General features: G+C 44.8%; 1 protein-coding gene across 4 annotated transcripts in view; it reads left to right on the top strand.

Annotated features, from left to right (window-relative positions):
• Positions 1 to 16316, top strand: part of LOC147440195 (uncharacterized) — a 71960-nt gene that overhangs the window by 16558 nt on the left and 39086 nt on the right. For all 4 annotated transcript variants that reach the window (XM_086529973.1, XM_086529975.1, XM_086529976.1 and 1 more), the window contains exons 2-3: positions 15918 to 16001; positions 16111 to 16194. In XM_086529973.1, the coding sequence (XP_086386099.1) occupies positions 15918 to 16001; positions 16111 to 16194 (168 nt within the window). The remainder of the gene's footprint in view (positions 1 to 15917; positions 16002 to 16110; positions 16195 to 16316) is intronic.

The raw sequence follows: 16316 nt of genomic DNA on the forward strand, positions 1-16316 counted from the left end.
TGAGAAGAAGGACCGGCTGCTCCACGTGCTTCTTTGATACCACTTCTTCCGTTGTACTTTGAAATTGTATCAAAGCCTAGGGTGGACGATGCCTAGTGGATCCGGAGCACGTGGCGGGCTGAGGGTGGCTGTGTTTTTCAGCAAGCAAGAAGGCGACTTGTGGCTGTGACTTCGTTGCGGAGACATCCCCAGATCTAGGGGCTTTGCATCAAGTGTCACGTGCACATCTAACCCTATGTGTACGTGGACAAGCTACTTCATGACTAGGGTTTAGTTCAGTTCAGTCAGTCTAGCTTAGGAAGTGTTCCGGCACTTTTGTGAGTCTGTTCACAGACCGTGCATGTCCAGGCACTTAGAGTAGATGCATATCCTTTGGTTGCACACAGCATGACCATCAGATTTCAGTAAGAACCCATCAGGAGCATTTTTACAGTGCATAGTGTCACAAAGTGATGACGTGTCTGCCCGAGAGCATGCGGGAAACCCTAACCCTGACTGTTGCTGAAAGCCCTAATTCTGGAAACCCTAACCCTAAAATCTGCCAAAAACCCTAACTTTAACCCTAATCCTAACCCTAAAAGGGCAGCAAGCTGAAATCCAGGAAAAAGCGTTGACATGATGATGTGACACCGTACGGAATCTTCCGGAATTTGCGTTGACTGAAATGCGTGGGCTGCTTTTTGGCTCTACGCAATTCAAGATAGAAAGAGAGAGAATATTTCCTTTATTTTTCCTAAAGCTCAAGAGAGCGAAGAGATTTTGCTTTTATTTTTAGGCTTTTAATTTGAAGCTTTTGGGGCTCTGCTTTTGGCATTCCTTGTAAACAATAAATAAGTGGTGACGGCTCACACTCTGCAGAGCATCTGGACGCAGAGTTTGAGAGTGAGACCCGAACCACTTTTGTACTTTGAATTGATTAATACATAAAGAAATACCGAAAGGGGCGCCAGTTTTTGGGGCCAATATCTCTAGGCTCGGAACTCTGTCGGGCCAGTGCAAATCTATTGTGAACTGTGCACTGTTTTGAAGTGGTTATTTGGTGCTGTCGTGATTGATTCTTGATTTGGAGTGTCCAAGTCTGCTACAGTGGTATCAGAGGACGGCCGATTTCTCTTCTACGGAAAATCTGATCCCCAATTTTTTTTCCCTGGCACCTATGGCTTCACGCAAGGATCAGTCGACTCCCTCTGCATCTGGAGATGCGGGCAGGGATCACATCGAAGATTCCGGCAGAGAGTATGGCCCGCCTCGGCCTACTCAGACGGAGCAACGAGAGATGAAGCGTCGTCAATTGATCGGTGATGCAACAAAGATGATGCTCAGTTTTGCGAAGGACCCGAATTGGCAAAATATATGAGCGAGACTTCTTTTCAGGAAGTGCACGAACAGTGGCAAAAAACCTCAACACCCCCCCGAAACCTGCTCTCAAGAAACCTTCTGCTCGCAAGGAATATTTCAGAGAAGGAATTAGAAGAGGGGGTTGATGCACGGATTGCTCAGCTTTTTGACGCCCAGAACAAAGCCAAAAAGCACGGCAAAAGGCAGAAGAAAGGCACTGACTTCCCGGGTTATTTGGGTCGTCAGTCGACATTTGATAAAGCAAAGAAACAGAAGAAGCGTGTTCGATTTGAAGGAGTACCCAGTTCTTCTTCTTCTTCTTCTTCTTCTGACAGTTCTTCTAGCTCTTCAGATTCAAGCGAAGAAGACAGAAAAGGCAAAAAGCGAAGCAAGAAACAACGCTTCGGAAAGGGCAAGAAAAAGGCAAAGAGGTCTAAATCTCGCCCAGTGAGTGACAGTTCTACCGAGGACTCGTCTACATATAGTTCAGACTCTGATGAGGGCAAGTTTTATGCGAACAAGAAGAATTTTTATAAAGCCAACCAGTATGACACTTTTTCAGGATATAAAGATGCTTCGAAGGCTTTGTCTTTTATACAGCAGTTTGACATTGCTTTCGCGGGAGGACGCTACTCGGAGCACTCCAAGATTCGGAGAGCTGCCTCTTATTTTATGGGGAATGCTCGAACTTGGTGGTCCACGCTTCTTTTAAACAAGACTGCGCCAGTTAAATGGCTGAAATTTAAGAAGCTTTTTATTTCTTCTTGGTTGACTCAAGAGTACGAACGCGATATACGAGCTGCTTGGAACCATCTTCGGATGACCAAGAGAGATACAGTGGATACTTATTGCGAGAGATTCTGGGGCTCTTTTCTACCCGCCTCTTCATTCAAGAAGATCTCGTTTAGAGAACAGATGGAGCGGTTTACCTTGGGTCTACCTACAGAGATCCGAGATCACTGCTTGGAACAGAAGTCAGCTTATATTTAGGAGTTGATGAGTCATGCGAAACGGGGCTTTGCCATTCACTCTGGCAGTCTGACCTACCCCACCGATGAGGTCATGACACAACGAGCCGAACAAAGTTCAGCGAATGAAAGTAGAAAGAGAAAGAGCAACCCAGAAAAGAAGGATGCACGACCCAAGCCTACTCCTGAGGAGAGAGCTCGCTTCATCAGAGAGAGGAAGTGCTTTGGATGCGGGGAACATGGACATATCTCCGCGAAGTGCCCTAACAAGGCACCGAATGAACAAGACGAAGAAAGGCCAGAAAGTTCTAAAGCAGCTGAGAGACGTGGCAGAAAAGGCAGATAAAAAGCAGACATGGTACCACATGCGTGGGGCCTGAACCGAATCAAATGAATGAAAGCAAAAACTTTGCCGTTTTTGGGGCAAAGTGAACGATCAGGAAGCTCTTTTGAAGGAGTCAAGGCCAACTTCTTTTCACTTGGAATTGGCGGCTCGATTTGGAATTACGCCCGACAGGCGGAGGTAGTTTGTGTGGCACTCGGACGGGATGTTGCCATTACGCCGAGCATTGGCAAACGTCGTTTGCAATGACAGAGGTGTTCAGGGCACGTGAGTGACGTTCTACTTGAAATCCCTTGGTAACACAAGAACTACGCCGTGGTTGACTACCGGGCCGAGAAAGCGACTTTGACAATTGAAGGGCTCAGAGATTGTACTTGATGAACTTTAGTTTCTTTACTCATTCTTTTGGAAGAGAACTGAACGATGGATAAAGGTTGAATATGTTTTGACCTAAAGAACGCCAAGATTCTCCACACTCATGCCGATTGCTTTTTAGAGGGCCTAAAGGTCATCCCATTGATCTGATACTTGGAAGCACACCACCGAACCGGCCACCTTACCGTGTGAGCTGAGCATAGAATGAAGAGATTATGAACCAAGTGAAAGACCTCTTGGAAAAGGGTCTTGTCCAGCCTAGTACTTCACCGTATTGCTCTCCAGTATTGTTGGTTTTGAAGAAAGACGGATCTTGGAGAATGTGCATCGATTATAGAGCTCTCAACAAAATCACCATCAAGAACAGATTTCCGATTCCTAGGATCGATGATATACTCGACAGATTACAGGGATCCTCGTGCTTTAGCTGGATTGATTTGAAGAGTGGATATCATCAGATCAGAATCGCGCCGGGAGACGTCTACAAGACAGCTTTTTGGACGACTTTTGGGTTATTTGAGTTTTTGGTGATGCCTTTTCGCTTAACCAATGCTCCTGTGACATTTAACCGGATGATGGACAGGATTTTTTCGAGAGTACAGGCTATTTGTTGGCACTTTCTTTGACGATATCATTGTTTTCTCTAAGAATGAGGCAAAACACAGAGATCATCTGCTTCAGGTCTTTCAGGCATTACGAGATCACAAGTTAGTGATTAATGCAAAGAAAATTTGAAATTTTCCTACTAGAGATACAGTTTTTGGGACACATTGTCTCAGCAGCAGGAGTGCAAATGGATCCGGCCAAGATAGAGACTATCCATGATTGGCGCGATTTGAAGAATGTCCATGAAGTTAGAAGCTTCTTGGCACTGTGTTCGTACTTCAGGCGGTTCATTCAAAAGTTTGGAGAGGTTGCTTCCCCTTTGCATATCTTGACACAGAAAGGAGTCCTTTTTTCGTGGGGACCCACAGAGGTGAGTGCCTTTCAGACATTGCAAGAGAAATTGACTACGGGACCAGTTTTGACTTTGCCGGACTTGCAGAAGTCATTTGAAGTATATTGTGAAGCTTGTGGTCGTAGTCTGGGTGCGGTCTTAATGCAAGAAGGCCATGTCATTGTTTACGAGAGCCGATTGTTCTCAAGGCCGGAGATGACAGCACAGATTTATGAGAAAGAGCTTTTGGCGGTTGTCCATGCTCTTACTCAGTGGCGACATTACCTACTCGGAGCGGATTTTAGTGTCTTTATAGACCATCAGAGTTTGCGCTACTTCTTGTCATAGAAGCAGCTTTGGTAAAAGCAGACGCGGTGGGCGAACATCTTGTCACAGTTTCACTTCCAGATTGTCCATGTGCAGGGACAGAAGAATGTGGTGGCAGATGCTTTGTCTCGGAAGCCGTTGGTTCTGGCTATTTCCGCGATACATCATAGGAGCTTCGAGGATGTGGTTGACCAGTATGCCACAGATACAGATTTTGCAGACGTTTTCAGACGGATACGGGATGGGGAGACAGTAGCGGGATACTCCATTCGGGATGGCTACTTGATGAGAAAAACCATGTTGTGCGTTACACAACCGTTGAGGGAAAAGGTTATGACTGAATGCCAGTGTCCACCTTTTATGGGTCACCGCGGCATTGCTACCACCATGAAAGGGGTAGAGAGATACTTCTTTTGGTCGAGACTGAAGAAGGATGTGGAAGAGTTTGTGCGCAGTTGCTTAGTATGCAAGAAGGTCAAGTTTGACAGGCATAAAGCACAGGGATTGTTAGAGCCTTTTATACATACCCACCCGCCCCTGGGAAAGCATTGCAATGGATTTCATTTTTGATCTCCTGAGAACACAGAGTGGTCACGATGATTTTCAGATTACATGGCATGCCTGCGACGATTGTCTCTGACAGAGACCCCAGATTTACGAGTTTGTTTTGGAAGGCAATTTGGGAGAACATTGACACGGAGTTGCAGTTCTCGTCATCGTTCCACCCGCAGACTGACGGGCAATTTGAGATTGCCAATTTAGTGGTTTTAGATTTATTGAAGTCTTATATCTCGGATTAGAAGACTCAATGGGAAAAGTACTTACCTTTGGTGGAATTTGCCTACAATAACACGATACACTCTTCGATGGGGAAGGCGCCATTTGAGATTGTTGAAAGTGCTGCAAAGGTTCCACCCTTCCTAAGCACGAAAGATAAGATTTTTGAAGCGGATGAATATACGCGAGACTTAGATACGGCTTTTTGCCAAGGTTCGCGAGACTTTGCAAAAATCTCAAGAACGACAGAAAAAGGCAGCGGATCGCCATCGTCACGACTTGAAATTGAAGGAGGATGATTGGGTGCTCTTACGTTTTGAGAAGGCACGCTTGAGAAAGAAAAAGGGAAAGGAGAGGCTTTTTCCAAAGCTTAGTATGCGATACTACGGACCTTTCTAGATCACTGAAAAGATAAATGATGTCTCCTTCTGACTGAAACCGCCGGATACTTGGAGGATTGACAATGCATTTCATGCGAGTCTCTTGAAACCTTTTTATAGGTGATGTGTGAAACGATTGAGGAGATGGATCTCCCGGCTACACAGACCGCCTACAGATACCCGTCAGACGAACCACCCGACCATAGCCACCATTCGGCAGCTTCCCCGTGCTGGGGCCAGCGTCCGAGGACGTAGGCGTGCTCCTATAAGACTGAGCGTCCCATACCACCCGGCCTCACCTCCTCGAGGTGACCTTGCGCACTCTTAGCCTCGCGGGCTAACTACTGGCACTCTGCGAGTGGGGGTCGATAACTGTAAATGAGGCCTTGGCCTCCCTTTTATAATAATGGTCAGCCACACTGGCCGGGTTCACACTACGTCCGCCCGGACACTGGACACCCATCCCGACGGCATCTGGGCTAGATCCCCTCTCCTGTGTGAGCGGGACATAACATACTCCCCCCTTAAGAACCATTGATGTCTTCATCAATGAAGTGGGGTTACTGAACCTTCAAAGCTCTAACAGGTTGCCAAGTAGCAAACCTTTTAGATTGACCCTTCCATTTAATTAAGTCCTCGTCATAAGCCTTTTGGCGCGAATGACAGGTACGATGATCCAAAACTGCTTCTGGTTCTCGAGGAATATAATCAGTTTGCATATCTTGCCATACATTTTCCTCGATAGGCACAACAACGTCGGCTTCGCCCAATTTCACTTTAAGGCAGCTGACATGAAACACTGGATGTACACTAACATCCGAAGGAAGAGCCAGTTTGTAGGCAACTTGGCCAATCTTCTTTGTAATCAAGAACGGACCACAATATCTAGCTGAAAGCTTATAATGCTTTCCTGTTCGCATAGTCTTGGAATCCTTGGGTATCTTCAGATAAACCCATTGTCCCACATCTAGAGTCCTTGGAGACCTCTTTTGATTAGCATAAGTAGTGACTCGGTCACGAGCCGTTCTTATAATATCCTTAGCCAATTCGAGCATTTCGTGCATGTCATACAGGAAATCACGAGCTTGGCGTTCCTTGACTTTGTCTAAGCCAATAGCAATTGGGGATTTAGGCTCGAATCCATACATCAGCATGAATGGGCTAAATCCAGTAGCAGAATGCTTGCTACTATTATAGGCAAACTCTAACTGTGGAAGATACCTTTCCCAGTCAGATTGCCTGTGAGAGACATAGGCTCTCAACATGTCCTCTAACGTCTGATTCATCCTCTCAATTTGTCCGTCGGACTCAGGATGGTCAGAAGACGACATACTCAACTTCGTCTGAAGGTGAGCAAAGACATCTTGCCAAAATCAGCCAGTGAACTTAGTATCTCGATCACTGACAATATCTTCTGGGAGACCATACAGCTTATAAAGCTGATCGACAAATAAAACCGCCAACTCATGGCTTTTTACTGTCGACTTCGTTGGTATAAACTTTGCCATTTTTGTGAGTCTATCGACCACAACCCAAATAGCGTCATTGCCCCGACTAGTATTAGGCAGACCAACGATGAAGTCCATGGAAATACTCTGCCATTTGGCATCTGGGATTTCCAATGGATGTGACAGGCCAGCTTTCCTAAGGCGCTCTGCCTTGTTGACCCGACACTGAGCGCATCTCTTCACATAGCTCTCTATGTAAGAGCGCATTCTTGGCCAATAGAAATATCGCTTGACCGAAGCCAAAGTTCTTTGGATGCCTGGGTGCCCAACGCTAGGAACATCGTGGCATTCGCACAAAATCCTTTGTCGAATCTCATCGATTTCCGGCACGTAGACTTTACGATTTCTGAACAATAGTCCACCTCTAATGGAATATTGTCGCTGTCTCGTCTCTCCAGCACGACTCACTTGGGTCTCCGGATCACCCAAGCCTGTATGCGAGTCATGCCCCGCTTCGACCTCGTTCCATATCTTGCCAAAATGGCCATCGGAACAACATAGCCCTCGGAGAGAGAGAGAGAAATCCGTCGAGATTTCAACAATAGACAAGGCATTGACCTCAGGAATCCTGCTGAGCGCATTGGCAACTCGATTGCTGGATCCTTTTCTATAACGGATCTCAAAGTCAAACTCTTGCATAAGCTCAACCCATCTAGCCTTCCGGCCTCTGAGATCACCCTGATCATAGATATAGCGCAAGGAATGACGATCTGTCCATGCAACAAACGTAGAGCCATACAAGTAGTGCCGCCATTTCCTCAAGGCATGGACTACAGCGTAAAGCTCCTTCTCGTACGTTGGATAACGCATCTCAGCGTCAGAAAGCTTCTTACTTTCAAACGCAACAGGACGTCCATCCTGGTATAACGCCGCACCAATAGCATAATCGCTAGCATCCGTTTCAACCACAAACGGTTTGCTAGGATCCACAATGTGCAATATTGGCGCAGTAGTCACCAAGTGCTTTAGTGTCCGAAAGCTCTCGTCGAGACGCTCATTCCAGACAACAGGGGGATTACCTTTACGACGAGGACCTGAAGTCTTCGGCCCTTTCACCCCTCCTTTTAAAAGTTGCGTAAGCGGAGCAGCAACTTTAGAGTAATCCTTGAAAGAATCCAGTAAAGCCTAAAAAGGACTTTTCTTGGCGTACATTCTTCAGAATGGGCCAATTTCGCACTTTATCCAACTTTTCAAGGTTAACGCGAATTCCATCGCGAGTAATGATGTGACCCAAGTACAGAAGCTCTTTCTTAAAGAATTCACACTTAGAAGCCTTAGCATAAAGCTTCTCAGTTCTCAGTACTTCGAGAACAGTGCGTATATGCACTAGGTGCTCAGACAAACTTCGGCTGTAGATCAGGATATCATTGAGAAATACACCAACGAATCTGTCTTAGGAATATCTTCCAGTTTGATCCGTATCTGATGATAGCCTGATCGCAGGTCTATCTTCGTAAAATACAACGCTCCATGGAGCCGATCTATCAGATCGTCCATACACGGGAGCGGGTACTTGTTCTTGACAGTGAGCTTATTCAACCCCTTGTAATCCATGTAGAAGCGCATAGTGTTACCCTTCTTTCGAGAAAGTAACACTGGCGCTCCCCACGGGGATTTGCTAGGCCGAAAAAACCCCCTGTCGAGATAATCCTTCAGCTGTCGCTGAATCTCGTCCTCCTTGGTTTTACTAAACTGATAGGGTTGCTGTGAGAAGGGTTGACTATCAGCCACCAACTCAATGCCATGATCTACTCCTCTCGAAGGCGGCAAGCCAGGAGGTAGATCATCAGGAAAAACATCCTTGAAATCAGTCATGATTTCTCGGATAAGGTTGGATTCGTCGGAATCCCCAAGTTCAATAGAAGAACATGAAACATTGTTACGAAATTTAGTGACGGAAGTACCAAGCACTAAGAGACGAAAGAGATTTTGCTTTGATTTTTAGGCTTTTGATCTGAAGCTTTTGGGGCTCTGCTTGTGGCATCCCAAGCAACTATTGAGCGTGAGCGTGAGCAAGCGCGTTTGGCCGCCGAAGAAAGACGATCAACCTTGGAGTCAGAGTGTGAGGTACAGAGAGACCTACGCATGCAAGAGTTGGTCCAACAGGTTCTCACCTCGAAGTCCGGGTCGGCCAATGATGTTGTTAGTTCATCAACTGGCGCAAGCCGAGATTCGGACTCCAACAACCCCGTCACTGAGAAGATCACATTCAGTAAGTATGACGGTAAGATGGATGCTACGATTATTCATTCTTGGTTGCATCAATTTAATGCTTATTTTGTGACAACTAAGAAGACAAGAAATAACAAAGTTTTGATGGCAGCTATGTACCTTGCAAGTGATTGCCATTAATTGGTACCACGCATGGCAAGAGGCACAGTTGACTGCGCACCTAGAGGAAGCCGAGGAAGGCACGCCTCTTTCTTTCACTTGGGCCGACTTCCAAGACAAGCTCAAGGCACAGTTCATGCCACCCCAGTACTTCGCACGGTTGAAGGACGATTGGCTCGGTCTCAAGCAAAATGGTATGCCCGTTATGTCTTTCTCTAATCGTGTTTTGCAGCTCGGCACCCAATTACGCAAATCGGATGCTGAGCGCAAGGAGGCGTTCCTTTGTGGATTGGACGAGTATATCAAGTATGATGTAGAGGTGCTCGATCCAATCGACCTCAACAAGGCGGTAGCGATTGCTCTCACACAGGAAATGAAGCACAATAAGGGAAAGCTCAAGGAAAACAAGACTTCTCAAAGTACCTCTCAGACCCCTCAAAACGGTAAGAATCTAATCTTCTAGCCAATCTTCCTCTAGTCTCTCAGAAAAGAATTCTCCAAATGAACCTAAGGTTAAAGCTAACACAATTGCTACACCTAAGCTCACTCCACATGAAATGGCAGAAAAAGGAATTTTAGCAGGATACATCACGTCTGAAGAACAACGCATTTATTCTAAGGAAGATCGTTGTTATCATTGTCACATCAAGGGTCACATAAAAAGAACATGTCCTAAGCTTGACTCTAATGAATCTAAGGAACCCACAGAACCCACTTCCTCTGTCAATGCAATAAATGAGAACAAGAGTGTGACCCAAGTTTCTCATGTTCCTCCCATTGATGAGTCTCTCATTAAGTGTTATGGTCATGTGAAGGGTTAGCATTTTGTCATATTGTTTGACCGAGGCAGTATGCATGATGTGATTAGTGACTCTCTTGTCGAAACAGCCCGCTTGGAGGTTAGCAAGAAACCTCCTTTCGAGGTATCGGGCTTCGCTCCCGGTATGGACTCTCTCATTACAAGAGAGTGCCTTGATGTGTTGTTCACTGTTCAACAAGCGTCCTTTCGCAGAAAATTTGTAGTCTCTCTTCTTTTAGGATGTGATATGCTTTTGGGCATTCGATGGTTTTGTGAGCATAAACCTTTCATTGATTGGGCGGAAAATACGTTCACTTTTTAAAGCTAAAAGTGAGACTCCCATTGTCATTCGTGGGGAGCAAGTTGTTCATTCTTTATCTCTCATTTCAAATGTGCAGGCGAAGATTGAAAAGAATCAGGAGAAGGAGACTCTCTCAGTCTTGTCTTCTCCAACACACGACACACGTGATTTGCTTGATAATGATAAGCACGATGATTTGCATGATCAAGATGTGATTATTCACGAACATGATGATTTGCAGGAGAAAGATGTGATTGTTCACAAGGATGATGATTTAGTTGATACTTTTTCTAGTGAAGCTAACCTCATTGCAGATTCGATCAATCACGAAGAGCAGATCTTGGCTCTTGAGTCGAGGTCCCAAGAATCTCCACAAAAAGTATTGTGTATGCGTATGATTAGTCAATACACATTGTTCGAGTGTTTCATTTGTGATGCTTTCCCGTATTTTAGTCACCGTCCTTATGGAATCCCTTTTCATAGGCATGACATATTGTACGATGAGCACGATTTACTCATAAGTGAGCACGGATGTATGCGGATTACTCATGGAAAGATGAAATGTTTGCACTCAAGGAATTCACATTCCATGTCTCTTCCTTGGCATGACACAGTATCCGAAAGAGCACAAGAAGGATTGAGCATCAAGCATTGGCATTTCCATTGCGATTTGCCACAGTTGATTGATTTAGATAAAAAAGACAAGTTTCGATCGCATTGTTTGCGTGTGTTTGATGAACGGTTTGGCACTCCGTCTCTACGTTCATCTACATTGCATGTAGAGTCTTTAAAGAAGAATAGAATTTTTCTAGTCACGACTCACTTTACATGGAATGGGTATGTTCATGTTTTTGTGTTGGAAGTGGTTTCAAGAATTTTCATCCTCGGAGATTCTTGAAGAAGGTAGACGCATGACTATAGACGAAGATGAAGCATTGAAGGAGCCACAAATGACTTTGTGTCGCTTTCAGCGCGGCCCAAAGAAGCAAGCGTTGCAGACCTTTATGAAGTTTCAAGTATCGCATGACCCACGCATCAGAGTGGGCCGGCGAAGAGTCCTTTTCAGGATTCCAGACGCTGTTGGCGATCTCCCTCGACGCCATACAGTTTGGTACCAATACCTCACTTTGAAAAGGAGGGGATGTCACGTGCACATCTAACCCTATGCGTACGTGGACAAGCTACTTCATGACTAGGGTTTACAATTTAGTCAGCCTAGCTTAGGAAGTGTTCTGGCACTTTTGTGAGTCTGTTCGCAGACCGTGCATGTCCATGTACTTGAGTAGATGCATATCCTCTGGTTGCACACAGCATGACCATCAAAATTCAGTCAGAACCCATCAGGAGCATTTTTACAGTGCATAGACCTATTTTTCCTATTTTAGCCATTTTTCACTTATTATTAATAAGTGACTTTTGTTGGGAAACTGGGTAGGGAAATTTGACAAGCAAGTATATAAGAAAACCAAGCGCTAGCACTTTCTGGTAGAAGAGGTAGCAGGGACCAGACATCCAACAGTGCACCTTCTCAGCAAGACCCCCCTGGGCAGCAAACCTAGCGTTTTCAGCCAAGACAAGGCCCAACGTTTTCAGCATTGCAAATCAGCCAGCGTTTAGCATTTGCAGATCCCCTGGTGACAACAAGAGCTCCGGCGTTTTTGCAGCAAGACACAGAATCCGCCCTAGCGTTTTTGGACAACATTTTCAGCCTAGCGTTTTTGCAGATTTCCGGCGTCTACACCTTCTCTGCACCAGCGTTTTCAGTTTTCAGCGTATAGACTCCGCACCGCAGCCCTGCGCTGTCTATGCGCTTTTTGGTTGGAGATATCCACACTTTCAGAGGACAATATGGTAGCATATGCGGCGGCTCTGACAGTGCCGACAGATGACGTGAGGCATTTGTTCAGCTGTGGCAGCCCGGACCCTTCGTTACAGTGGATCACGGTATCCATCGACATTACAAGCCACCTATGTGGCTCCTCCAATCTCCCCCCTCTAAACCTCGCAGATCTCACCTTTCCGCAGCAGATCCTCGCCGCATGGTCAAATCCACCGGAATTTGCAGATTCAGCCCGGAAAACGCAGATTTTAGCATCTGCGTGTCGTCGTCACATCGTCGTCATCGGCGTCGTCGCCGACATAGAGTCAAAATTTAGCAGATAAAGATTTGCAGATTTCAGCCATTAGCATTTTCAAATTTCAGCCTGTCTCGTCGTTGTTTTCATAGTCGTCGACATCGTCGGCAACTCCATTGCATTGTAGAGATTTGTGCAATCAATAGTAGACCGCTCTCGCCATAGAGAGTGGGGCCTTCAGAGGAGGGTTTGACAACATTCTGGTGTCATATTCTTCTCTCTCTATTTCTCAGTCTCAACACCTTCATTCACAGTGTCATTCACTTTGTTTGTGATCATTTGCACTCTCTCACTAAAGGAACGGAAGGCTCTCCCTTCCGTAAGTAAAAGGAACCCTTGAGCACAGTTCAGAGCACACATCTTGAGCAAAGTTCAGCATTCATTTCCCAGATTTGTGGCTGTGATTTCGTTGCGGAGACATCCCCAGATCTAGGGGCTTTGCATCAAGAGGGGCTGATAGTGGTATGCTGCATTTTGATAACGAGGAACCCTTGTGTACCTGTGTTTTTCAGCTAGTAGATGACGGAGGAGTCCTGCTGATTTTCAGCGAGGAGTTGGACGAGATTTGGGCTGCATTCTGAAGACCAAAAGGGACTCGAGTGCAATTGTTGGAGCAGCAGAGGGGGCTGATTGTGGATCGATTTCAGTCAATATACCTGCCATTGTTGAGGAGTTGGAGATCCCTTTCGACAGGATGTTGCTTTTAGCCTTGAAGCCCGCTTTGTACTTGTCTATAGAGGATTCTTTTGAGACCTTGGAGTATTGTGACAATGGCACCAAAGAAGTGTTAAGAGATTTGCATCTCTTTGGATTCTTCCAGTCGGTCCCGACATCCCCAAGAACATGTGATAGGGAGTGAGGGTTGTTTTCTTGCTGACAAGTCCAAGAAGCTTCTCACCTCATGCACATTCTTTAAAGTTTGCAAATTGTGAATAGCCTCAACTTTAGCTGGATCCAATACTAACACCCTTAGGTGAAACAACATGCCCCCAAAAGTATATCTTTTCCATAAAGAGCCCACTTTTCTTTCCGTTGATCACCAACCTCTGTTCCCGCAACACTTTGAACACTCGTGTTAGATGCTTAGTATGCTTTTCTTCAGATCTGGAGAAAATAATGATATCATCAAAGAATGTACCCGCATATTGCCTATGCTCTTGAAAATCTGGTCCATGATCCTTTTCAACACTCATGAGAATTAGTGAGCCCAAACGGCATCTCCAAAAACTTTACAACCTAAATGGCATCTTGAACGCGGTCTTGAATACATCTCCATGAGCGATCTTGATCTTTGGTATCCACTTTTTAGATCGATTCTACTAAAGCAAGTAGAACCGTTCAACCGGTTAAGTATTATCATCGCTCTTGGGTATTGAAAATGTGTTCTTGATGGTGAATTTATCAAGAACTCTATAATTGATGCACATCCTCCAAGATCCGTCTTTCTTCTGTAAAAGTAGGGGTCGGATTGGATAGTTTTCCTTGTTACAATGGTTGATTTGAAACCGAACTCCGTGGTATCAAATCAATGGTGTGATCCTCTGGCCGCTTTGGAGGTAACTTGCCAAGTAGACCCTTTGAGACAAAATCTCCATGAGATTTTAGAAAGTTTAGGTGCTTTGACTCTTAGCTTTAACAAATCTGAATCCTAACATCCACTCAAAGGTTTGACAAAGATGGAGTAAGCAAAAAGACTCGATTTGACTAATCTTGAAATGGCTGAAGCCAATACAAAAGGGATTGACTCTCCCTAAGTTTTACATCTAGGACTAGATCCTCCCTTGCTATTCTTCAGCTATAGTTTTCTAGCCGGAGTGTCCACCATCACGCTTTTTTTGTGGTTGAGAACATCACTCCCCTTGTCACAAACTGTTGACGTGTCAAAGCCTAAAGAATGGAGCCAACTTACAGATGCCGGCCGAGGGGCCTAAACCCTAAGAAGAACAAGTAACAGAAGAAGAAGTCCTACCAACTTATGGGGACCCCGTCCGATGGGGCCCCAAGGGACATAAAGGATTAAAATAAAGCAGGACCCACACACACAGGAAAAAGCTGGCAGATTTCCAAAAATTGCGTTGGCATGATGACGTGGCAAGTTGTACGGATTTCTGTAAATTACGCTGGCAGCTTTTGGCATTGCTTTTGGGACCAGAAGCTTTTGAAGGCTTTTCATTGTAACTGCTTTTCAGGCCAAGGGTCTTTAAATATGAGGTTAGGGCTCATTCTCTGGCATGCTTCTTGGAGAAGGTGCAGAGTCTGGAGTACCGGCCTATACTGTGTTGATGCAATATAAAGAAATACCGAAAGGGGTGCCAAGGTTTGGGGCCAATACTCTCTGTGGCGGAATTTTGTCATAAGAGTGTTGTCTTCAGTCATCCTCAAATGATTCCAAATTGTAAGGATCTTTGCTTCATACATTATTACATCGGTGTCAACCATAAAGAGGCAAATAACTCTTGAACCCCACCCAAGTACGAGGTGCCTGTCCATGGAAAAGTAAGGTCGATCACCAAGTCTCTGCATTCCCTTTTAGAAATGACGCTGCTTGTCTGAAATTTGAAAGCTTCTATATAGCTGCCTTTGGTTATGCTAAAAAGATATAACTATAAGACTTCCATTCAGAATCCGGGTGATCTGTTATGGAGAGTGGAGTTGCTCTCCTTACGCAGCAGACACTACATTAGACCTTCATGATTGAACACCTGGGTTGAGCTCTATAGAGAGAAGCTCCCCTAATCTAAGGTATCAAAGACAAGTCATGATACCTTTTCCACCGCGGACTATCTACTAAGTCGTCCCCTTCTTATCCAAACTTCTTGGGATCCAAGTGATTGTCCACTTAGTACACATGTAGTAGTCTAGGAAATCCCCTCCAAACCTGTCAATTCAAGTAGCTTACTACCTGAATCATTTTTCACTTGCACCTATTGTTTACTTCAAGAGATGTTCTGTTATCCAATTCTAATCGGTGCCTTGTTAAAAAATTTCTCGCACACTACAACTTTTCTACTCGTACAAACTAAAGTCTGAATTTTTCCAAACACTCTTCTTTTTATTATTGAAATAAAAAGTTACAAAGAGATTCGGCGAATCCTGAAAATCGTGACTTCATAGAAACTTATTCAAATGGTGCCTTGCCCTTGGTGGCTCTTCTTTAACTTGTCGTCAACCCCTTTTTCAGAAAGCTTTGAATAACCCATCTTTATTTTGTGCCCGCTCCTTGTGCTCAACATAGTTTGTTTCATTCTAGAATAGAGACTTCCTTCTTTGAGGTATACATGGGTTTCTGTTATTTGTTTTGTGCAAGTATTTTAGTCTTGTCTGGCCCTTGTAAGGTTTGGAAGTCCAGGTTTTCTGACCTAAATAAAGGTATCTTTTCTTTGAATGTTCTTTATTAGGTGAACTTAGACCATACAATTGAGCAGTTAAGAGGGGAAGTTCTTCATCTTAACCAAGCAGCTAGTTTACAAAAGAACAAAGAGGTATGACTAGTACATGAGTTTGAGTCGGCTGTAAGGTACTTGTTGTTGATATTTCTGTGTTGTTTGTAGCCACTAGTTTTATATGACTATTCTAGTTGGAACTTTTCAGGTCAATCTAGATGGGGATGTTCAACATTTAAGGGAAGAAATATTACATTTAAAAGTGATGCAAGAAGCTGAACGGGAGAGAAAGGTGAATGATTACTTCGATCTCAATTTGATGTCATCTCCTGCTTTTACACAGTTTTCTTGTCAGCTAAGCTTTTGGGTTTGATGAAGTAAATTCTGTTTTGAGACTTGATATGCGGTTTCGGT

This window comes from Adiantum capillus-veneris, chromosome 15 (genome assembly GCF_014529385.1).
Source record: "Adiantum capillus-veneris isolate H3 chromosome 15, ASM1452938v2, whole genome shotgun sequence".
Taxonomy (NCBI): Eukaryota; Viridiplantae; Streptophyta; class Polypodiopsida; order Polypodiales; family Pteridaceae; genus Adiantum; species Adiantum capillus-veneris.